This window comes from Lepus europaeus, chromosome 20, assembly GCF_033115175.1.
Source record: "Lepus europaeus isolate LE1 chromosome 20, mLepTim1.pri, whole genome shotgun sequence".
NCBI lineage: Eukaryota > Metazoa > Chordata > Mammalia > Lagomorpha > Leporidae > Lepus > Lepus europaeus.
The window spans coordinates 13,974,412-13,998,628 of NC_084846.1; the positions used below are offsets into that span (position 1 = coordinate 13,974,412).

A 24,217-nucleotide genomic window follows, 5' to 3' on the forward strand; every position below is an offset into this window, starting at 1 on the left:
AGGAGAGACAGAAAATAATTCTAAAAATTGCCTGGATACCCAATTGTATGAATTCCTCCATTTGGCAGAAAGACAAGAATGAAAAACATGGTAAATTTATAAAAATACCCAAAATAAAATGTACCCTACAAGGTAAAAAATAAGACAGGAAATGTGGCCTGGTCAAGGAAACTTGGTTAGTTGCAAATGAACTGGCTTCTTCCAGTTTGTCCCAGACAAAACTGGCCAATGAACAGTTCCCCTAGCATTCCTGATTGTCTCAAAACAAAACATGAGGCAAACCCATTTTCAATAACCATAAATTCCTTCTGTATTATGAAAAGCTTCAATTTTACTTTTCCCAAATACACATATTAAAAGCAAAGATGTTCTCTGTCATTTTTATGAAAAAATGTATAGATGTGGGGTACTTTTTTCCACATCAAGGTTATTGTGCCAAATGTGTGGTTGTGGGAATCCATGAGGGGAGTAGTGCCTAGCCAAAAGAATAAAGGAGCTGGCATGAAGCAAAAAAAAAAAAAAAAAAATCAAGACTCCCATTGCTGGCATGCAGGAGTCATGAAATAATAATAAGAATTAAAAAAGACCAGCTATCCAATTACATGAATTTCTCCATCAGGCATAATGTCAAAAATGTAACAGGGTAAATTTATAAAAATATAGAAAATAAAATGTACCATACAAAATAAAAAAATAGCAAGAAAATATGTGCTGGTCAAGGAAATTCAGTTAGTACAAACAGAACTGTTTATTTCCAGTTTGCACCAGAAAAAAACAGCCAATGAAGAATTCCTCTGGCATTCCTGATTTTTTTAAATGAAAACCTGAGGCAATACATTTTCTAGAGCCATGAATTCCTTTTGTACTAAAAAAGGCTTAAATTTTCCTTTGCTTAAATACATATATCAGAAGTGTAGGTTTTCCTTTTTGAGAATAAAATATCAGGTGTTGGGTGTTTTTTTCTATATTATAGTACACTATGTCAAATGTGTTGCTGTTATAGAACAAAGTAAATAAGGAGGAATCCAAATGGTGGCATGCGGAATCAGGAAATAATGATAAAAAAAAAAAAGAATGTATATCCAATTGCATGAATTAGTCCATCAAACAAAAGCCAAGAATGTAACAGAATAAGTTTATACAAATATCCAAAATAAAATGTACCACACAAAATAAATATATGACCGAAAATGTGGCCTGGTCAGGGAAATTGGGTTAGTTGCAACAGAACTCAGTACCAACAGAACTGGTTTTTTTCAGTTTGTACCAGCCAAAACCTGCCAATGGAGAGTTCCTCTAGCATTCTTGATTTATTAAAATAAAAATTGAGGCATATCTGTTTTCAGTAATAGTGATTTCCTTCTGTACTAAAAAGGCTTAAATTTTACTTTCCACATATATATACATAAGAAGTGTAGGTGTTCTAAGAGAATAAAATCTCAGATATGGGTGCTTTATTCTGTATTAAGGTATAATATGCCAAATGTGCTACTGTTGATGAAAGAAAAATAAATGTGATTATTAAAAATGGGAATTCATGAAGGGAATGGCCCATAGCCAAAAGAATAATGGAGCTTGTGTGAAGCCAGTAATATAAAGAAAATCAGGAATCCAAATGATGACATGTGGGAGATATGAAATAATAATAATAACTAAAAATGCAGATATCCAATTACATGAGTTCTTCCATTGGGCACAATGCCAAGAATGTAACAGGATAAATTTAAAAAAAATATCCAAAATAAAAGGTACTATGCAAAATAAATAAAATAACTGAAAATGTAGGCAGGTCAGGGAAACTCAGTCACAACAGAACTGTTTTGTGTTTTTTTTTTCCAGTTTGTCCCAGCCAAAACCAGCCAAAGAACCATTCCTCTAGCACTCCTTATATTTTGAAAATGAAAACACGGGGTGGTGGCGGCCTGGGTCTGACGCGGCCCGGTTCCTGGGGGCCTCGCTTGTTTATTTATTTATCTGTTGCGGGTCTCTCCGAGTGTGCGCGCTCTCCCGCTCCTCGGCGGGGAGGGGTGGGGGGAGGGCCCGGGACCTGGGGGAGTCGGAGCCGGGGTCGACACGCCGCGTGACTCCTAGGTGAGAGAATGCCGAGCCGCCGCCGCTGCCACGGAGCCCTTGTTCCCGCTGCGGGGAAGGAGTGTCTGGAGCCGACAAGATGGCGGACGGGGAGCTGAACGTGCACAGCCTCATCACCCGCCTGCTGGAGGACGAGGATGTCGTCCAGGAAAGATTGTGCAGATGACTGAAGCGGAAGTGCGGGGCCTTTGTATCAAGTCTCCGGAGATCTTCCTCAGCCAGCCTATTCTCTTGGAATTGGAAGCACCACTGAAAATTTGTGGAGATATTCATGGACGGTATACAGATTGACTGAGATTATTTGAATATGGAGGTTTCCCACCAGAAGCCAACTATCTTTTCTTAGGAGATTATGTGGATAGAGGAAAACAGTCTTTGGAAACCATTTGTTTGCTATTGGCTTACAAAATCAAATATCCAGAGAACTTATTTCTCTTAAGAGGAAACCATGAGTGTGCTAGCATCAATCGCGTTTATGGATTCTATGTTGAATGTAAACGAAGGTTTAATATTAAATTGTGGAACACCTTCACTGATTGTTTTAACTGTCTGCCTATAGCTGCTATTGTGGATGAGAAGATCTTCTGTTGTCCTGGAGGACTGTCACCAGACCTACAACCTATGGAGCAGATTCGGAGAATTATGAGGCCCACTGATGTCCCTGATACAGATATTGAAACCATCTGAAAAGAAAGCTAAATACCAGTATGGTGGACTGAATTCTGGACGCCCTGTCACTCCACCTCGAACAGCTAATCCACTGAAGAAAAGGTGAAGAAGGAATTCTATAAAGAAACCACCAGATTTGTTAAGGACATACTTCATAATATATATAAGTGTGCACTGTAAAACCATCCAGCCATTTGACGCCCTTTATGATGTCACACCTTTAACTTAAGGAGACGGGTAAAGGATCTTAAATTTTTTTTCTAATAGAAAGATGTGCTACACTGTATTGTAATAAGTATATTCTGTTATATTCAACAAAGTTAAATCCAAATTCAAAATTATCCATTCAGGTTACATCTTCACATATCACAATTTTTAAAGTTGAAAAGCATCCCAGTTAAACTAGATGTGATAATTAAACCAGATGAAAGCATGATGATCCATCTGTGTAATGTGGTTTTAGTGTTGCTTGGTTGTTTAATTATTTTGGGCTTATTTTGTTTTGTTTGTTTTTGCTAGAATAATGGCAATATTTTTTCCCTAAACATTTTAAAAATTGAAATATGGGAAGAGCTTTAAAGACATTCACCAACTGTTACTTCTTTTGCTTATCTACTTATATACCTGTTTGATCTTAAGAAAATTTATTCCTCATTACATTAAAAAGGAATTTTAGAGAGTGATAGTTTTTAAAAATATGCAGACTGTCCAATTCATTGGTTTTAATCAGTTTGACTGGGCAAACTTTACAGCTGATAGTGAATATTTTGCTTTATTCAGAAATTGCCACTGATTTGGATTTGTGCACTCTAATTTTTAACTTATTAATGCTCTATTGTGCAGTAGCATTTCATTTAACTTTAAGGTAAGGCTCATATAGTATTACCCAAATAGTTGGTAATGTGATTATGTGCTACCTTGGCTTTAGGTTTTAATTCGCACGAAACACCTTTTGGCATGCTTAACTTTCTGGTAACACCCTCACCTGCATTGGTTTTGTTTTTTGGGATTTTCGTTGTTGTTATTGTTGTTGGTTTTGTTTTTAGATCCACAAAACATGAGAATCCTTTTTTGACAAGCCTTGGAAAGCTGACACTATCTCTTTTTTCTCCCTTTATATGAAGGATGTATTTAATTGAGTGCTGGTCAGTGAGACATTTTGTCAACTATGGGTATTGGGTGTTTAACTGTCTAATATTGCCATGTGAATGTTGTATACGATTGTAAGGCTTATGTCACTAAAGATTTTTATTCTGATTTTTCATAATCAAAGTTCATATGATATTGTATAGATATGCTTTGTAGTAAACTATAGTAGCAATAATTTCTGTATGTGATCAAGAGTTTATTGTAGCATTTCTTTTCCTGTTCTCTCTTTTTTTTAAGGGTTTGCATTAACATGGCAAGGAATAGAAAAGTCACCATAAAGATTTTAGGAGAACTTACAGAGCACAGATTTGTGATTGTTTGGATGTGACACTATTGGATGTGACTCTAAAAGCTTTTATTGAGAGACGCGCACCTGTGCAAGCACATGGGGGAGAGACCATTTGTTTGTGACCATGAGGGCTGTGGCAAGGCCTTCATCAGGGACTACCATCTGAGTCGTCACGCACTGATTCATACTGGAGAAAAGCCATTTGTCTGCACAGCTAGTGACTGTGATCAGAAATTCAACACAAAATCGAACTTGAAGAAACATTTTGAACGCAAACATGAAAATCAGCAAAAGCAGTATGTATGCGGCTTTGAGGGCTGTCAGAAGGCCTTCAGGAAACACCAGCAGCTGAAGACGCATCAGAGCCAGCACACCAACGAGCCACCCTTCAAGTGTGCCCAGGAGGGATGTGGGAAACACTTCGCCTCCCCCAGCAGGCTGAAGCGGCATGCCAAGGTCCACGAGGGTTACACATGTCAAAAGGGATGTTCCTTTGTGGCCAAAACATGGACAGAGCTCCTGAAACACACAAGAGAAGCCCATAAAGAGGTAACAACCTGTGAAGTATGCCAGAGAACGTTTAAGCGCAAAGATTACCTTAAGCAACACATGAAGATTCACGCCCCAGCGAGGGACGTATGTCGCTGTCCGCGGGAAGGCTGTGGGCGGACCTACACCACTGTGTTTAATCTGCAGAGCCACATCCTCTCCTTCCATGAAGAAATGTGCCCATTTGTGTGTGAGCACGCGGGCTGTGGCAAAACGTTCGCCATGAAACAAAGTCTCACACGGCATGCTGTTGTGCACGACCCTGACAAGATAAAGCTCAAAGTAAAACGATCTCATGAGAAACGGAGCCTCGCCTCCCATCTCAGTGGCTATATCCCCCCTAAAAGGAAACAAGAGCGAGAGTTGCCTAAAAACGAAGAGTCACTGGACTGTGTTGAAGACAGGGTGCTCTCAACAGTTGCTGTGCTTACCCTCACCTGAATGGCACCCTGCGTTGTTTAAAGGACCATGGACTAGTGAGCTTATTTTCACACCAAGCATATTTTCTTTATTAGTCACTGATGTGGATCATTTGATTCCCTGTCACTTCTACTTTCTTTGTGCAAAGTGTCTCTTTTCTGGGTCCCTTGAGATTCTTTATATGTATTCTCTTCCTTTTTGCTCAAATGACGAAGAACACACATTACAGCTTTTCCTCCTTTAACAGCTTGTGGCTTGGATTTGAAGGTGGCTATTCCAGGCATTGTCTGGAGTATTTGATTAAATAGCTCCTCCTAAAAAGGGAAAACAGCCAAAGATGAATTTAAAGTCACTGTCCTAGGAGTGGGCATTTAGCCTGGCAATTAAGGCGCTTGTATTCCATATCACAGTGCCAAGGTGTGGATCCCAGCCCTGCCCCCAATTCCAGCTCCCTACTAATGCAGGAAGGCCTGGGAGGCAGCATTGATGGCTCAAGTGGTTGAGTTCCTGTCATCTTCTTGGGAGCCCTGGACTGCATTCCTGGCCCAGCCTTGGCCGTTGCAGGCATCTGGGGAGAGGATAGGAGCATGCACACTTCCTCTCTCTCTACGGTTTTGTCTCTCAAATAAGCAAAAGTAAAAAATAAAGCCAGTGTCTTTGATGCTTTCTAATGTTCATACTCCAGTACTTATAAAAAATCTGCCTTCTTCCTGTTAGAGATGCTACCTGCCTTTACCTGGCCAGCTCTCCTCCCAGGCCAGCTAGGTAATGGAAGTAAACAGGGTGCCTTCCCCAAGGAGGCTCATACCTCCCTTAGGACGTACCCCATGTGAAGAGATAGATAGGTTGGGCCTCATAACTGACAAGGCCTTAAAGCCCACCAGATTATTACTTCTGTCAGTTTATTTTTTTTTTAAGATGTATTTATATACTTGAAAGTCAGAGTTACACAGAGAGAGGAGAGGCGGAAAGAGAGACATCTTCCATCTGCTTGCTCATTCCCCAATTGGCCACAATGGCCAGAGCTGCGCTGATCTGAAGCCAGGAGCCAGGAACTTCCTCCGGGTTTTCCATGTGGGTACAGGGGCACAAGAACTTGGGCCATCTTCTACTGCTTTCCCAGGCCATAGCAGAGAGCTGGATCGGAAGTGGAGCAGCCAGGACTTGAACCGATGCCCATATGGACTGCCAGCACTGCAGGGGGCAGCTTTACCCGCTACCTCACAGTGCCGGCCCCAACCCTTCTATCAGTTTGTTTGCCTCTCAATCGGAGAACTGATTCGTGGTTTATACAGCACTTTTCTTAGGTCCTCTAATAATGGCTAGACCCTGTCTAGCCCACTTGGGGCCTCATTCCTTTGTAATCATAGCCTCTACTTTTACATCAATGGCTCTACTCCCGACCTGTGTGTACTGATGGTCCTCTCCCCCACTTAATGTTTTGTGATCAGAATTTCTCCTCAAACCCCTCTACCTGCAAAATATGAATGGCCTTTCTCCCAGTCTTGTTTGAGATCAGCTTTAAACTACATCCATCAGTCTTCACAAGGGTCCAGAGGACCCCCCCACCCCCCCATTTCCTCTCCTCTATGAAATCCTCTCATTATTTAGTTAATACCACTATTAGGACCGTTGGTTGCTGTTCTCACCCTTTTATACCACCGTGTGTTTAAGTGTTTACAGGAGGTGATAATGGAATGAACCAAGGCCTTCACCAGCCAGTCAACCAAATACTGCTACAGGGATATACTCAGTTCCCTACCCAGGAGACAGCGGCTTGAGACATCACCCAATGACAGCAGAGAGTACTTCATCGCCCCATATCAGCAGAAAGTAGCTCTAAAGACAGATCATCGTCCCTCTACCCTTCCTGGACTTCTGGAGCTAATATAATCCCATACACTCTTGCTTTATAAAAAACAAAAGGATGGAATGTCAGTAAAATGGCAGAGTATTAACTGTGGCACAACCTACACCCCGGACACCATCGTAGGCTCTAGCCCCTGCCACCATGGCTGGAAGCCAGGTGACCCCATGGCCTAACCACCGGTGTCTGCTCTACCCCCATCCTAATAGTATTTGCTGCTCCTACTTCCTTAGCGCTCGCCCCCCCAAAGTTTTAAGAGGACCTGTTCCTGAACACATAGCTCATTCTCTCGATCTCTCTCTAATTCTCTCTTTTGATCTCTTTCATGCTCTCCTTCTCCTCTTTTCCTTCTTTACCCCTTGCCTCCGGTCTGTCGAGTTTCCCCCAATAAACCCTTGTCCTAAAAAAAAAAAAAAAAAGCTTTTATTGAGCATTGTCAAATTTGTAAGCTTCATAGGGATGGACCTCACACTTATAATGCCCTTCTATGTGTGCTACCACAGATGTGAAATTCTTGACCTTCATATTGTCTTTGAAAATGTTAAATTGAGAATTCTGTTAACTTACAGTTATGAATTGGTGCATTGTATTACTGCAAGAAATATTTGATTTTCAGCACAGTGCAAAGTTTCCTTAAACTGCATGTCTTTTTTTTTCTAATTCTACTTTGTTTTAAAGCACATTTTAAATGTAGTTTTTTCATTTAGTAAAAGTTGTCTAATTGAAAAAAAAAGAAAATGAAAACATGAAGAAAATGCATTTTCAAAAACTGAAATCCTTCTGTACTAAAAAAGGCTTCAATTTTACTTTTCCCAAGAGCATATATCAGAAACACAGGTTTTCTTTGCATTTTTTTGTGAAAATCATAGATGTGGGGTGCTTCTTTCTGCATTAAATTTTACTATAGGTATATGTTGTTGTTGATGAAAAAAATAAGTAAGAAAATTTAAAAAATGGGAATCCATGAGGGGAATGGTGCCTAGCAAAAAGAATAAAGGAACTGGCCTGAAACCAAAAATATAAAGAAAATGAGGAATCCAAATGTTGACATTCAGGAGTCATGAAATAAATAAAATAAATAAAGGACTAAATATTCAATTTCAGGCCGGCGCCATGGCTCACTAGGCTAATCCTTTGCCTGTGGCGCTGGCACCCCAGGTTCTAGTCCCGGTTGGGACGCCGGTTCTGTCCCAGTTGCTCCTCTTCCAGTCCAACTCTCTGCTGTGGACCAGGAAGGCAGTGGAGGATGGCCCAAGTGCTTGGGCACTGCACCCGCATGGGAGACCATGAGGAAGCACCTGGCTCCTGGCTTCAGATCAGCACAGTGAACCAGCCGTGGCAGCTATTTGGGGGATGAACCAATGGAAGGAAGACCTTTCTCTCTGTCTCTCTCTCCCACTGTCTAACTCTGCCTGTAAAATAAATAAATAAATAAATAAATATTCAATTTCATTAATTTCTCCAATTGGTATATAAGCCAAGAATGTAACAGGGTAAACTTATAAGACATCCAAAATAACATGTACCAAAAAAAAAAAAAAAAGGACAGAAAAAGTGACCTGGTATGGGAAACTTGGTTATAGCAATAGAACTGGTTTTATTTCAATTTGTACCAGCCAAAACCAGCTAATGAACAGTTTGTATAGCATCTTTGATTTATTTAAAGTGAAAACCTGAGGGAAACTCATTATCAATAACCATGAATTCCTTCTTTACTAAAAAAAAGTATTAAATTTTCCTATCCCTATACATACGTCAGAAGTGTAGGTGATCTCTGTGTTTTTTTTTTTTTTGGATAAAATCTCAGATGTGGGGTGCTTTTTTCTATAATAAGGTATAGTATGCCAAATGTGTTGCTGTTGATGAAAGAAAAAAAAAAAGTAAATCTAGAAAATGGCAATCTATAAGGGAAAGGGCACATAACCAAAAGAGTAAGGGAACTGGCATGAAGCAAAAAATATAAATAAAATGAGGAAACCAAATGATGACTTGCAGAAGTCATGAAGTAATAATAATACAAAAAAAAAAAAGACTGGATATCCAATTACATGAATTCTTCCATCAGGCCAAAGCCCAAAATATAACTGGGTAAATTTAAAAAGTATCCAAAAGAAAATGTACCATTCAAAATAAAAAATAAGACCAAAACTGTGACTTAGGGAAATTTGGTTAGTCACAACAGAACTGTTTGTTTTACAGTTTGGACCAGCCAAAATCGGCCAATGAAAATTTCCTTTAGCACTCCTGATTTTTTTTTAAATGAAAACCTGAAGCACACCTATTTTCAATAACTGTGAATTCTTTCTGTACTAAAAAAGACTAAAATTTTACTTTTCTCAAATACATATATAAGAAGTGTAGTTCTTTCCCAGCTTTTTGAGCACAAAATCTTAGATGTGGGTTTTTTTTTTTTTACAATGTTATACTATGCCAAATGTGTTGTTGTTGATGAAAGAAAAATAAGTAAGTAAATTAAAAAAAAAAAAACTGGAATACATGAGAAATAGCACCTAACCAAAAGAATAAGGGAGCTGGCCTGAAGCCAAAAATCTAAAGAAAATCAGGACTCAAATTGTGACATATGAGAGGTATGAAATAATAATTAAAAAAAAACAGATTTCCAATTACATGAACCCCTCTATCAAGCACAAAGCAAAGAGTGTAACAGAGTAAATTTATTAAAGTTTCCAAAATAAAGTTTCACAAAAATGAAAAATAAGAATGAAAATGTGGCATGATCAGGGAAACTGGGTTATTCACTACAGAGCTGGATTTTTACACTTTGTGCCAACTAAATCCAGCCAGTGAAGACTTCCTCTAGAATCTCTGTTTTTTAAAAATGAAAACCTGAAGCAAAACCATTTTCTTTTTTTTTTTTTTTTTTTTTTGAAGAGTGGACGGAAGAGCTATCTCTCTCTTTTTTTTTTTTTTTTTTTTTTTTTTTTTTTTTTTTTTTTGACAGGCAGAGTGGATAGTGAGAGAGAGAGACAGAGAGAAAGGTCTTCCTTTGCCGTTGGTTCACCCTCCAATGGCCGCTGAGGCCGGCGCATCTCACTGATCCGAAGCCAGGAGCCAGGTGCTTCTCCTGGTCTCCCATGCGGGTGCAGGGCCCAAGCACTTGGGCCATCCTCCACTGCCTTCCCGGGCCATAGCAGAGAGCTGGCCTGGAAGAGGGGCAACCGGGATAGAATCCGGCCCCCCAACCGGGACTAGAACCCAGTGTGCCGGCACCACAAGGCCGAGGATTCGCCTGTTAAGCTACGGCGCCGGCCAAGCAAAACCATTTTCAATAACCTTCTGTACTAAAACATTTTTAAATTTTACTTTTCCCAGATATATATGAGAAGCATATATGTTCTTTCTCTTTTTAAAAAATCTCAAATGTGGTGCTTTTTTCTATATTAAGGTGTACTATACAAATGTATCACTGACAATGGTCGAACAATAAATTAATAAATTTTAAAAATGGAGATCTGTGAATGGGGCCATGCATAGCCAAAAGAATAAGGGAGCCTACCTGAAGCCAAAAATATAAAGAAAATGAGGAATCAAAGAATGAATATGCTGGAGCCATAAAATAATAATAAAAATAAAAACAAATAAAACACATGAATTCATCCATTGTGTACAAAGCCAAGAGTGTAACAGGGTATAATCCCTGAAGGAAATAGCATATAACCAAAAGAATAAGGAAGCTGGATTGAAGCAAAAAATATAAAGAAAATGAGGAATCCAAATTGTGATATGAGGGAGTCATGAAATAATAATTTTTTAAAAAGACTGGATATCCAATTAAATGAGTTCCTCCACCAGGCTCAAAGCCATGACTATAACTAGGTAAATTTATGAAAATATCTAAAATGTAGCAAAAAATAAAATGTGCTCTGGTATGCTAAATTCTGTTAGTAGCATCAGAAATGCTTTTTACAATTGGTACCAGGCAAAACTGACCAATGAACAGATCCTGAATTTTTTTAAAAACAAAATCCTGAGGCAAACCTATTTGCAATAACTGTGAATTCCTTCTGTACTAAAACAGCTTAAATTTTACTTTTCCCAAATAAATATATCTGAAGTGTAGATTTTCTGTTTTTTTGAGAATAAATCTCAGATGTGGGCTGCTATTTTTTAATTAAAGAATATTAGGCCAAATGTGTTGTTGTTGATGAAAGGAAAATAAATAAGTAAATTTACAAAAAGGAATCAATGAGGAGAATGATGCATAACCAGAATAAGGGAGCCCATGTGAAGCCAAAAATGTAAAGAAAAAGAGGAATCGAAGTAGTAACATGCAGGATTCATAAAATAACAACAACAATAACAACAAAAGACCAAATAGCCAATTATATGAATTCCTCCATTGAACAAAAGGCAAGGGTGTAACATGATAAAATTATAAAAAAAATATTCAAAGTAAAGTGTACTCACCCACACACAAAAAGATAGAAAATGTGTCCTCGTATGGGAAACTCAATAGCAACAGAACTGGTTTTTTTTCCAGTTGGTACTAGCCAATACTTGCCTCTAACATTCCTAACTTTTAAAATGAAAGCCTGAGGCAAATCCATTTTCAATAATTATGAATTTCTTCTATAATGAAAAAGATTTAAATTTGACTTTTCCCAAATACATATGTCAGTTGTGTAGGTGTTCTCTGCATTTTTTGAGAATAAAATCGCAGATGAGGGGTGATATTTCCTATATTAATGTATACTGTGTCAAATGTGTTCAATAAAGGAATTTATTTCTCCAACAGCCTGGAGGCCAGAAGTTCAGCACCATCTTCCCTGCCCGAAATCAGGGTGTCCACGGCAGGACCACGCTCCCTCTGTGGGCCCCCGGGATGGGAGAGAATCCTTTCCCTACCTCTCCAGCTTCTGGTGGGCAGTACCTTGGCTGCTTGCTACCTGTGACATCACAGCACCTTCGCTTTCACCTGTGCTGATCTCCCTCCCCCCATCTCCCACCTACAGGAACCCTATGATGGTGTCTGAATCCCACTTCGAAAGTTCAGAAAAACCCCTCTTTCAACGTCCTTAACTTCATCACATTCACAAAGTCCCTTTTTGCCCCATAAGGTAACACATATGGGCTTCAGCAAGCAGGGTCTGGCACCTTGGGGTGACCATGGTCAGCCAACTACACAACCTCGAAAGATAGCAGCCAGGGCTCTTTGAGAGAAGGCATGAGAACTGCTCAGAAATGCAGCTGGCACTTAGAAGGCAGTGAGATTGTGCCCCATGGTTCCTGGGTGCAGGGAATTTGGAATCAGATACCTGAGCAGGCCCCCGTTCTGTCTTCTGTACTCTCACAATCCCCACATCCTCTGGGGCTATCAGGGTTTGTGTTGTGGCACAGCAGGTCAAGCTGCTGCTCTTGATGCTGGCATCCCATGTGGGAGCACTTGTCAAGTCCCGACTGCTCCACTCCTGATCCAGCTCCCTGCTAATGTACCTGGGAAAGCAGCAGGAGGTGGCCCAAGTCATTGGGTCTGTGCCCTCCATGAGGTAGACCTGGATGGAGTTCTTGGCACCTGGCTCCGGCCTAGTTTGGCCCTGGCTATTGCAACAATTTGGGACATGCACAAGTGGATGGAAGATCAATCTCTCTCTCTCTCTCTCTCTCTCTCTCTCTCTCTCTTTCTGTAGCTCTGCCTTTCAACATTTCAAACAAAATGTTGATTTATTCATTTACTTATTTATTTGAGAGGCAGAGAGATAGAGACAAAGAGACAGAGAGAACTCCCACCCATTGGATTACTCCCTCAGATGCTGGGGCTGGGCAGGGGCCAGAGCCAGGAGCCAGGGACACAATTCAGGTTTCCCAGGCAAGCGGCAGGAACCCAGCCGTATGAGTCCCCACTGCTGCCTCTGGGGATCTGCACTGGTGGTAGACTAGGGTTGGGAGCCAGAGCCAGGCTCCCGGTGTGGGACACAAGTGTGCACACTGCCAGGCTGGATGCCTGCTTCTCTTGGATTTTCAGTTGATATTTTCCCCAAGTGTAAGTGGTTGCAGATGACACTACCTTTTTTTTTTTTTTTTTTTTGACAGGCAGAGTTAGACAGAGAGAGACAAGAGAGAAAGGTCTTCCTTTTTCCTTTGGTTCACCCCCGAAGTGGCCACTACAGCCAGGTGCTTCCTCCTGGTCTCCCATGAGGGTGCAGGGCCCAAGGATCTGGGCCATCCTCCACTGCCTTCTCAGGCCACAGCAGAGAGCTGGACTGGAAGAGGAGCAACTGGGACAGAATCTGGCACCCCAACTGGGGCTAGAACCCGGAGTGCCAGCGCTGCAGGCGAAGGATTAGCCTAGTGAGCCGAGGCGCCGGCTGCAGACCACACTACTTCTGATCGATTATAAATGCTGGTGTCTTAAAAGTGAAACCGTCTTGTTGCTATATGGGAGCAAACTGTTGAAATCTTTACCTAATATATACTAAACTGATCTTCTGTATTTAAAGAGAATTGAAAATGAATCTTGATGTGAATGGAAGGGAGAGGGAGCGGGAAAGGGGAGGGTTGCAGGTGGGAGGGAAGTTATGGGAGGGGGGAAGCCATTGTAACCCATAAGCTGTACTTTGGAAATTTGTACTCATTAAATAAAAGTTTAATAAATGAAAAAAAAAGTGAAAACCGTCTGATCACTCTTTGAAATGCACACAATAGGCAAGCTCTCTTGGAATGGTCCTATGAAAAACAGAGGGATATGAAAAACATAGGTAAAAACTAAGCTTGTGGTGGCTCAAAAGCATTTGAAATCCATGCATCGTTTTTTCAAGATCTGCATTTTCCATGGATCTTTTGAAGACCCCAAGCACGCGTGCATCCCCGAATTCCTTGCACCAAACCAAACTCATCTTTTAATTTCATTTTTCCGTGGACTTTTTAAAGCATGCTTGTAGAGCAGACAATGCCACCAAGAGAGATGGCATCCTGAGAAGACACACAGACATGAGAAGAGAGAATCTAAAATGGGGTGGGGTGGGGTCTTCAGGAGGGGTCCTTGTGAGTAGCGATGACAACCAGAGACACAAGAGCTAGACATCAGGATCGAGAATTTTGTAATTTTCATTTCTCTCCTTGAATTCATATTTCCATTCCATTTCCTCCACAATTCAGTCTTCTACTGCAATGCAGGTTTATGCTTGGAGGTATTTTATTAATCACCCTGTCATGACTCTCTCAACAAAAAGCATATAAGTTAAAATTTTTCAATTACCTGTGGCCATCAATCTCCAGAGTTAATTTTTTTTTCTGGTCTGAGCTTCCAGTACAATTATGAGTATCCGATTCATCAAATCCAATTCATTATACATTTTGTAAATAATTATTAAGCATAAAAATAAAAATTTTCTTAGAATTGCATCTCCTAATTAGATGGATGGAGCTGTCCTTTTCCTTGCAATGAGTTTTGAGTCCATGCCTCAATACTCAAACAGAATTAGCTCAAACAGAATTCTGCCTTGGGTTTGTTTCCATTTCTCCTTGTTTATCTTTAACAAAAGCATAAAAAAAATATGGACTCATGAGACAGGTGTTTAGCCCAGCAACTAAGACAGGGGTTACGACATACACCACCCACATCAGAGTGCCTGGGTTCCATCCCCAGCTCCAACTCCTGACTCCAGCTTCCCACTAATGCAGACCCCAGGAGGCAGTGGATGATGGCTCAAGTTCCTGGGAGCCTGTCACCCACCTGAGAGCCCTGGGTTGCATTCTTGGCTCCCAGCTTCAGCCTCAACTCAGCACTGGCCATGGTGGGCATTTGAGGAATGAACTAGTGGCTGGAAGCTCCACACACACACGTTACCACCCTACTGCCTCTCAAATAAATAACATTTTAAATTACAGGCTCATAAGATCAGTACACGGGAATGGAGGGAGTGTTGTAATAGCCGCACCTCTCAGTTATATGACCCCCTTCATTCACCTGCTGGCACACACATAATCATCCCTCCAAGTTCAGCTCCTCGTACCTGTTCCCTTGCTCACTGGGCTTCTGAGTGGGGGCACAGAGCTCCTCCTCCTTACTGTTTTCCATGAAGCAGAAGCATGGCTCTGTGGACGCCACAGCTGCCAAGGCCAAGCTTGCCTGCAGCAGCCTCCTCGGCAGGCGCTCCCCTAGGGCACTGAGCCCCATAAAGCCCCTGCACCCTGGTCCACTCTGTGAACTTGGCCTCTGCAGGGGAACCCCTGGATCAGTGAGTACTGGGCCGTGGGGAGAATGGCCGCTCCCTAGGAAGGGCCTTGCTGGGGATTCCATCTGTGCAGTCCCCAGGGCCATGCCTGCACATGGAACGCAGTGGTGGAGGGGTGGGCACCGCCCAGGGCATGGGGCTGGAAAACAAAACTAGTTTCTGTGATTGATCGACTTGGGTGTACATTCATGTCCTCCAACAAGTGGGCAGCAGACGGAGAACCTGCTGGGTTCTATGCGAGCTGGGCAGGTATGGGTTTCCCCCTGCCATGTGCAGGATGGGTCTCCTGTCCTTGGGAGCCTCCCTGGAAGGAGTGCAGCCAGGTAAACAGCACCTACCCCTTTGGACTGGAAACTCAGGCCCTGGGTGTGGCCAGAGAAGAGGAGGCTGAGGGTCTTGAAGGCCCCCAGCTGTGTCCCCTGTTCTAATAGACTTGGAGCAGGGTGCTCCCAAGACCACCAAGGGTTTTCTGACATTCACCTTCCCCCACTCTGCCCCGGTGATGCATCTTAGAAAAGTTTCAGGGGGCAGTGTCGTGGTACAGTGGATTGAGCTGCTGTTTGTGACACAGGTATCCCCCATGGGCACTGGGTCAACTTCTGGCTGCTCCACTTCAGATCAGCTCCCTGTTGATGGCCTGGGGAAGCAGCAGAAGATGGCCCTAGTGACCCACGTGGGAGACCCAGAAAAAGCTCTAGCTCCTGGCTTCAGTGGCCTGGACCAGCCCTGGCCATTGTGGCCATCTGGGGAGTGAACCAGCAGATGGAATCATGCTCTGTGTGTGTGTGTGTGTGTTACACTGCCTTTCAAATAAATAAATCAGAATGAAGAGAAGAGATAATAATGTTCAGAGACCGAGGCCTGGATCCCCAGGTGGTTGCCCCAGCTCCCACCCCAAACCAGGGCTAAGTCTGTGCCTGGCCAGCCCCTGTGTCAGCCCAGTGCCCCTGGCTTCCTCTCTGTTTGCCTGTGATGACTAAAGTTTTATTTCATCTACTTATTTGCAGTGCACATTTATGGTTTAATAAAGTGACTTTCCAGTCTCCGTGTTGATCACAACTCAAGCGAGGAGTCTCACTGGGGAAGCAGCTGGTGACGATTATTCAGTGAGCTGTTTTCTCAAGTTCCTTCTGAGTGACTCAACCTCCCCAAGCCTGATGGCAGAGAGCCTGATGGCAGAGATGCAGAGGTAGGGGCTGGTGGGGAGGAGGAGGAGCTGCACAGAGCAGCAGGGACTGGAGCCAGGCTTCTCCCAGTGGTGACTCAAAGAACCACCCCACCTGCCACCTCCTCACACCACCCAACTGCCACCACAGACTCACCAGTGGGCTGCTGGCAGAGCGTGCTGGCCATATGAGCGTGTTATTCCTGGAGACCACTGCAGCCGTTCCAACACATAGGCACCCCCAACTCTGCACATTTCTGAGTGCAGATGGTTACAGCTTGACTTCTGTCCCTGTAATGCTCGCACACTGAAATCCTAATTCTTAGGGCCTCAGAATGTGGCTGTAGTGGGGATAAGAGCTTCTTCAATCCCCCCAGGCTGGTGTCTTTATAAGAAAAAGAGATTGAGGACCAGCATTGTGGTACAAGGGGTTAGCCCACCCACCCATGACGCCGGCATCCCGAATGAGTGCTAGTTCAAGTCCCAGCTGCTCCACTTCCAATAGAGCTCCCTGCTAACGCATCTGGGAAGGCAGCAGAGAATGGCCCACATGCTGGGGCCCCTGGCACCTACGTGGGAGACCTGGATGGAGCTCCATGCTCCTGACTTTGCCTTGGCCCAGCCCTGGTTGTTGCGGCCATTTAGGGTGTGAACCAGCAGGTGAAAGTGCTCTCTCTCTCTCTCTCTCTCTCTCTCTCTCTCCCTTTCTTCTTAGCAAAGAAAGCCATTTGATCACTTTATAAAAAGCAAGAAAAGGAGATTGGGACACAGAGAGATGACTGAGGTGTCCAGGTACCAAGGGGAGGAGCCCCAGGGGAAGCCAGCACTGTCTACGACTAGGTCTTGAACTTGGAACTTTCACAATTGGGAGGAAGCCAGTGTCTGGTGTTCTAGCCTTGGCTGAGGGGGCCTTACAAATGTACACAGCCACAAATCTGCACTTGGAAGCGGATGGTTGGCAGAGAGGGACTCTCCTGACACAATGCCAAGGCCAAATGGTGGCTGCTTATCCATCCATCCATCCCTTCACTACACAAATGCTACTTTAGCATCAGGCATGATAACCAAGGCCCACATAGAGACTGCCTCTCTTCCAAGTGTGGCCCTTGAACCACTGTTAATCATTAAGACCCCTGAACCCCACCGCAGGCCTGCAGGTGGGCTGGGGCCTAGGAACCTGCCTTTTGGGCTCATTTTCAGGGAGATTGGGGGCAGAACAGTATTTGGGCATCGGTGCCATGCAGTAGCTCCTGGGAGTGGCCTTTCTGTCCCTGCTCCCAAGGCTGTGGGCCTGCACTTGTCCCTGTTAGCCGCTGGCCTTGCATTCAGCAGCCTTACCCTGGAGTCTAGCTTCAGCCTTCCAGGCCTCACCCCCATGCCTGGATGCCCAGCTGGTATCAAGGATGGTGCATGTGGACAGAGAGAGGTGAAGTGCCTGGGGGAAATGGCTGAGAGCTGAGCCCTGGGGTGGGCAGACAGGTTGTGCTATCTGGAGACCGAGGATCCCATCCCCAGGGAAGGCAGCAATGCAGAGATCAACACACAGTGAGAGGATTTTTATGAATCATCAGTTAATGAATTAATCTGAAAGGCAGAGACATGAGAGAGAGAGAGAGAGAGAGAGAGAGAGAGAGAGAGAGAGAGATCTTGTCTGCTGCTTCACTCCCCACTTTGCCCACAACAGCCAGGCTGAAGCTGGGAGCCTTGAACTTTCTCCAGGTCTCCCACATGGGTGGCAGGAACCCAACGACGTGAGCCAGCACTGCTACCTCCCAGGGTCTGTCTTAGCAGGAAGCTGAAGTCAGCAGCCAGAGGCGGGCATTAAACCCAGGCACCCAGATATGGGACCTGGGTATCTTTAATCACCAGGCCAAACACTGCCAAAAACCTTAGCAACCAAGATAAATCTAATGCAATATTTAAAAAACAACGAAAAAATTCTTTGGTGGACAAAGCATCAAAATTGGACATTAAGACAGAGCCAGCCCTGTGTGTGCACGTACTCACCCCCATGCCTAGTCCCAGGTCCTGTTCTTTGCCTGTCCTCCAGGACTGTGGTCTGGGCAGGATGGGCCCCAGCCCCTGCTTGGTGCTGCCTTGTGATCCAGGATTTTGAAAATAAAGTCATTGTCTACATTAGTTATGTTTTGCTCCATAACAAAACCCTCAGGATTGATGGCTTAAGGGGACAAGACAAAAACAAAACAAAACAAAAACAAAAAAAAAAAAAAACACTGATTATCTGCTGGGTTTTTGCTGGTCAGGCATTTGAGAGGGAATTCTCGGGTTGGCTCTGGCCAGGAGCCTCTCAGGAGGTTGCAGTAAGTGGTCACCCTAGCCTGCTGCCGTCTAGGGGCTGGACTGGGGCTGGAGCCCGCACATGCCACAGCTCATTAGCTTTTAGTTTTGTGCCACAGACCACATGCAACAATGAAATCAGCAATGCGTGGCTGGGCTGGGTGACACTAGTTCTTCTCCACATGGAACCCCTCCCCCGTGGCTGCTTGTGTGTCCGTTTGACACAGGGTAGTGCGGTGCGGGGGGAGTTGGCTTCAGTGCAAACCAAGCAGAGATGCAGTGTCCTCTCTGACCAATGCTCAAAAGCCACGCTCCACCGCTTCCCAACTTCCTCAGGGTCCCAGGGTCGACCCCAATCTGTGCACCTGAGAATGCTAGGTATGAACACTCAGCTCAGTCCGGAAGGCGGCTTCCACACTTCCCAGGCTTGCAATGTCTTGCTACATTTCTTCTTTGTTTCCATTTGTTCCTTGTCTGTCTCTCTCTGTCTATTCCCCCTCCCTGACTCCACCCTCCTTTTTACAGCAAGACATTTGAGCTGGCTGCATTAGTGGGCATCTCTGGTGACAGAAAACTAAAAATAAGAGTGAGTCATGGCATCTCTGGGCTCCAGCTCCCGGCATCGTTTCAAGAACCGCCCGGGGCCCCGGTCCACCTGCTCCTCCAGCCTGCAGACCCCAGAGACACACTGGCTGCAGGCCTGCCTGGAGGGGAGGCCTGAGTGAGGGGCAGCTGTGGACAATTCGAGCCCCAGGCCCACCTGGACAGAGTCAGGACCCATGATTGCCCTTCCCGGGTCAGCTCCAACAGGAGACCCGGGCACAAGATTTGCTGGACTCTGACAGTGACTAGATGGACCTGCAGCCTTCTGACCCTGTATGTCACCTGACATTCCTTGTGGTCCTACTTTCCAGTGGCTGTGTGGCTCACCAGCACCCAGGTGACCCCCAACCTGAGCACAAAGGGGAATGCCCAGCAGAGAGGGGCCATGCCTGGGTGTGTTCTGATCCATGTGTCAGGCTGGGGCCATGGCCAACTGCAGAAACAGACCTCTGACAAGAGGGGCATCACCAGTGTCCCTACCCGACTTCAGGGAGTTAATATGGAGTTGTGGGGGGTGATTTGGGGCACTCCTTGGTTGCTGGAGCAGGTGGGCGCATGAGCCAGCTCTTTTTCACCACAGAATCCCTGCAGAAAAGCTGGGTCAGGCACTGCTCCGGGCATGGAGCACCCGCGCTTGCAGGGTACAGAGGGCACCCGCGTTCACCAGTGGTGGGTTCGCGGCTGTGCAGGCTTGCCGCAGCTCCTGACAGGCAAAGGAATGCAATTTACTGTATGTAAATGACGCTCAATATATCTGGGAGACGGAAGGAGAGACTGGAGAAGAGGAAGACAGAAAGAAAGGATGAAAATGGGGTGGGGTGGGGGAGAGTAAGAGGGAGAGAGGGAGAGGGAGAGAGGGAGGGAGAGGCTCTGAGATTCAGAGCACGTGGTGCAGGGAGGGGCTCACCATCACACAAGCTTCCAAAGTCACTGCAGTTTGGATGGTGGATGCTGTGCACCAGACCCGCCTGGCGCCTGCACTCACAAAGAAGGGAAGAGGTAACCATGTGTGCTGAACATGCCCTAATTAGGCTGCAAACCCCCTGTGTCCCTCTGTCCTCTGGGTTCAGAGGCACAGACAGCTGAGCACGTGTGCATTCTGCTACTGAGAATGGAAACAGTGGAGGGTGGGTCCCCAGCACAGCTCACCCAGCTGTCAGCGCCCCTGCTGGATGGGACAGGCAGGCAGATACAGGGCTCCGGCCACACCAGGTGTTCACGTTTTCTTTTCTTTCTTTTTTCTTTCTTTTTTATTTTTTTTTTGGCCTTTTCATTTTCATTGTAAAGTATTGCAAATAATTCAGTCAAGTATAAAGAGTGCAGTCAGCACACAGAGATTTAGCAACTTTGGCTTGTGCACATTGTATGCCCATGCTAGATATATCCTAGATATATTTTTCTTGAAATTAGGAGTAGGTATAGTAAAATCACATAACATGCAAAGTGAGCAAAGAAGGGGAATTATTAGGCAAGGGGTGTAACTCAGTGAACCGGTGAAAGCAACATTTATAAATATATACCAAACAATATGGCAACTACACATTCTTAGAATATCCATATTCTAGATCATATGTAATGTAAAATTTATAATGTGTAATATATTTAAGCTTCCACACAAGAGAGAAAATGGGATATTAACCTTTCTGTGTCCAACTTACTTCATGTGGAATTGTTGCAAATGTCAGGATTTCGTTGTTTTCATGGTTGAGTAATATTTCACCGTGAACACACACTGCATTTTCCTTATCCAGTCATCAGTTGATGGACAGCTTTGCTGTCGTGTGTGGAGCTTCTATAGACACAGGAGCATTGGTGTCTCTGTCACATGCTGGCTTCATTGCCTTTGGGTATATTTCCAGACATGGGCTGGCTGGATCATATGGTTCTATTTTTAGTTTTCTGGGGAGTCTCCATTCTTTCTTCCATGATGATTAATTTGCATTCTCGCCAACGGTGCATTAGGGTTCCCTTCTCTTCATGTCCTCACCAGCATTTGTTTTTTTTTTTTTTTTTTTTTTTTTTTTTTTTTTTTTTTTTTTTTTTTTTTTACTTTTGGGTAACAGCCATTTGACTGGAGTGAGATGAGACCACCCTGTGGTTTTCATTTGCATTTCCCTGATAGCCAGTGTTGATATGCAATTCTCTCCTGTAGTTGTTGGCCATCTGTAGTTCTTCTTTTGAAAAGTGACTACTCAGGTACTTAGCCTATTTTTTAACCTGGTTGCTTGTTTTTGTTGTTGTTAGATTTCTTGAGCTCCTCATATATTTTGACTATTAATTCTTTCTCAGATGCATAGTTTTCCAAGACCTTCTCCATTTCTGTCAGTTGTCTGTCTACTATGCCAGTTGTTTCTTCACTAGGGAGCAGCCTCTGAGTTTGATGTTAACCCACTTGTCTATTTTCACTTTTACTGTCTGTGTTTTGGGGTCTTATCTCAAGTCATTGTCTATGCTAATGTCTTTGAGTGTTTCCTCTATGCTTTCTTCTAATAATTTCACGATCTCAGGTCCTACAATTAGATCCTTGTCCATTGTGAGTTGATTGTGTAGGGCATAAGGTAGGGGTCTTGTTTCAAACTTCCATGGTGCAAACCCAATTTTCCCAACATCATTTATCAAAGAGGCCATCCTTTCTCCATGGAATGTGTTTCCAGCGTATCTATCAAAGGTAAGTTCATTGTAGATGCTTGCATTTATTTCTGGGGTTTCTATATTCTGCCCCTTCGTCTACCTGTCTGCTTTTATGCCAGCACCATGCTGTCTGGTTATAAGTTCTCTACAGAATGTCTTGAACTTTGGCGTTGTGATACCTCCAGCTTTGTTTTATTGTTCAAGATTGCTTTGGTTCTTTGGGGTCTTTTGTGTTTCCATATGAATTTCAGGATTGGTTTTTCTAATTCTGTGAAAGGTGTCATTGGTATTCTAATGGAGATTGTATAACCCGTACATTGCTTTGGGTAGTATGGACATTTTGATAATATTAATTCTTCTGATCCATGAACCTGGGAGGTCTTTCCATTTTTGAGTGTGTTGTCATCTACTATGTTCTAGCATTTTGTAGTTTTTATTATAGAGCTCTTTCATATTCTTCAATACATTTATCCCAACATAACTAATTGTTTGTAGCTATTGCTAATGGGATTGATCCTAAAAGTTCTTTCTCAGTAGGACCATTGTTGGTGTATAAGAATGCTTTTGATTTTTGTGTTGTTGATTTTGTATCCTGCACCTTTGCTGAATTCTCTTATCAGTTCTAATCGACTCTTGGTGGAGTCTTTTGTTTCCCTGGTGTATAGAAGAATCATGTCACCTGCAGACAGGGAAAATTTGACTTCCTCCTTTCTGATTTGTGTTGCTTTTCCTTCTTTCTCTTGCCTTATGGCTCTGGCTAAGACCTCTGAAACTATATTGAGTAAGAATGGTGAAAATGAATATCCTTGTCTGGTTCCAGATCTTAGTGAAATGCTTCCAGCTTTCCCCATTCTATATGATGTTGACATAGTCTTTACTGTACCAAGGTATGATCCTTCTATACCTAACTTGCGTAAGGTTTTTATCATGAAAGGATGTTGCATTTTATCAAATGCTTTTTTTTGCATCTATTGAGATAATCATGTGATTTTATCATTCATTCTATTGATGTGATGCATCACTTTTATGATTTGCAGACATTGAACCACTCCTGCATCCCTGGGACAAATCTCATTTGGTTAGGGTAAATGATATTTTTGTTGTGCCGTTGGATTTGATATGCTAGATTTTGTTCAGGATTTTGCATCTATGTTCATCAGGGATATGGGTCTATAGTTTTATTTTTGTTTGTTTGTTTGTTTTATCCTTTTCTGTTTTGGAATTAAGGTGATGCAGGCCTCCTAGAATGAGTTGGAAAGGGTTCCCTGTCTTTCAGTTGTTTGGGATAGTTTAGGAAAAATTAGAGCTAGTTCTTCGTTAAATCTGGTGAAATTCACAGTGAACCCATCTGTCCTGGGCTCTCTTTGTTGGGAGAGTCTTCATTACTTATCAAGTCTCATCCTTGGTATTGGTCTATCTGAGTTTTCCATTTCTTCATGATTCAATTTTAGTAAGTTATGTTTCCAGAAGGTATCCATTTCTTTTAAGAATTCCAATTTGTGGGTAAATGGTTTTCCATAATGGTTGCTAATGATTCTTTGCATTTCTGCAGTATCATTTGTAATAGCTCCCTTTTCAGTTCCCTTTCATTGATTTGAGTTTTCTCTCTTTATTTCTTGGTTAGTTTGGCTAATGTTTTATCAATCTTATTTATCTTTTTAAAAATCAACCCTTCATTTTATTTTTTAAAGATTTATTTTTATTTATTTGAAAGAGTTACAGAGAGAGATAGAGATAGAGAGAGAGGTCTTCCATCTGCTGGTTCACTCTCCAGATGGCTGCAACAGCCAGAGCTGCAACGATCTGAAGCCAGGAGCCAGGAGATTCTTCTGGGTCTCCCACACAGGTGCAGGGGCCCAAGCATTTGGACCATCTTCTAATGTTCTTCCAGGCCACAGCAGAGAGCTGGATCGGAAGAGGAGCAGCTGGGATTAGAACTGGTGCCCATATGGGATACCGCTTCAGGCCAGGGTTTTAACCTGCTGCACCACAGTGCCTGCCCCAACCTTTCATTTTATTAATATTTTGCATCGTTTCATAAATTTCTATTTTGTTTATTTCTTCTCTAATTTGTATTATTTATTCCCTTCTAATAATTTGAGGTTTGCTTGTTTGAGGTTGTTTTTGTTTTGTTTTGTTTTGCCTCTTGAGATGTATTATTTGGTGATTTATTTATCTGGTATCTTTCCATTTATTTGAGAGACATTTTTGCTACAAACTTTCTTCTTAATACTGATTTTGCTGCAACCCCTAATTTGTAATGTGCTGTGTGTCTCCATTTCCGTTAGTTT

The 24,217-nt window shown here is 43.2% G+C and overlaps 1 protein-coding gene and 1 pseudogene across 1 annotated transcript; both read left to right on the forward strand.

The window, feature by feature from the left end:
* The first annotated feature begins 2,170 nt into the window (after positions 1–2,170).
* Positions 2,171–3,267, forward strand: LOC133749439 (serine/threonine-protein phosphatase PP1-beta catalytic subunit-like; annotated as a pseudogene).
* A 450-nt stretch (positions 3,268–3,717) lies between these two features.
* Positions 3,718–5,627, forward strand: LOC133749330 (transcription factor IIIA-like). The gene is made up of 2 exons (XM_062178516.1): positions 3,718–3,732; positions 4,262–5,627. The coding sequence occupies exons 1-2, from the start codon at positions 3,718–3,720 to the stop codon at positions 5,186–5,188; spliced, it is 942 nt and encodes a 313-aa protein (XP_062034500.1). The 3' UTR covers positions 5,189–5,627.
* Positions 5,628–24,217: the final 18,590 nt, after the last annotated feature.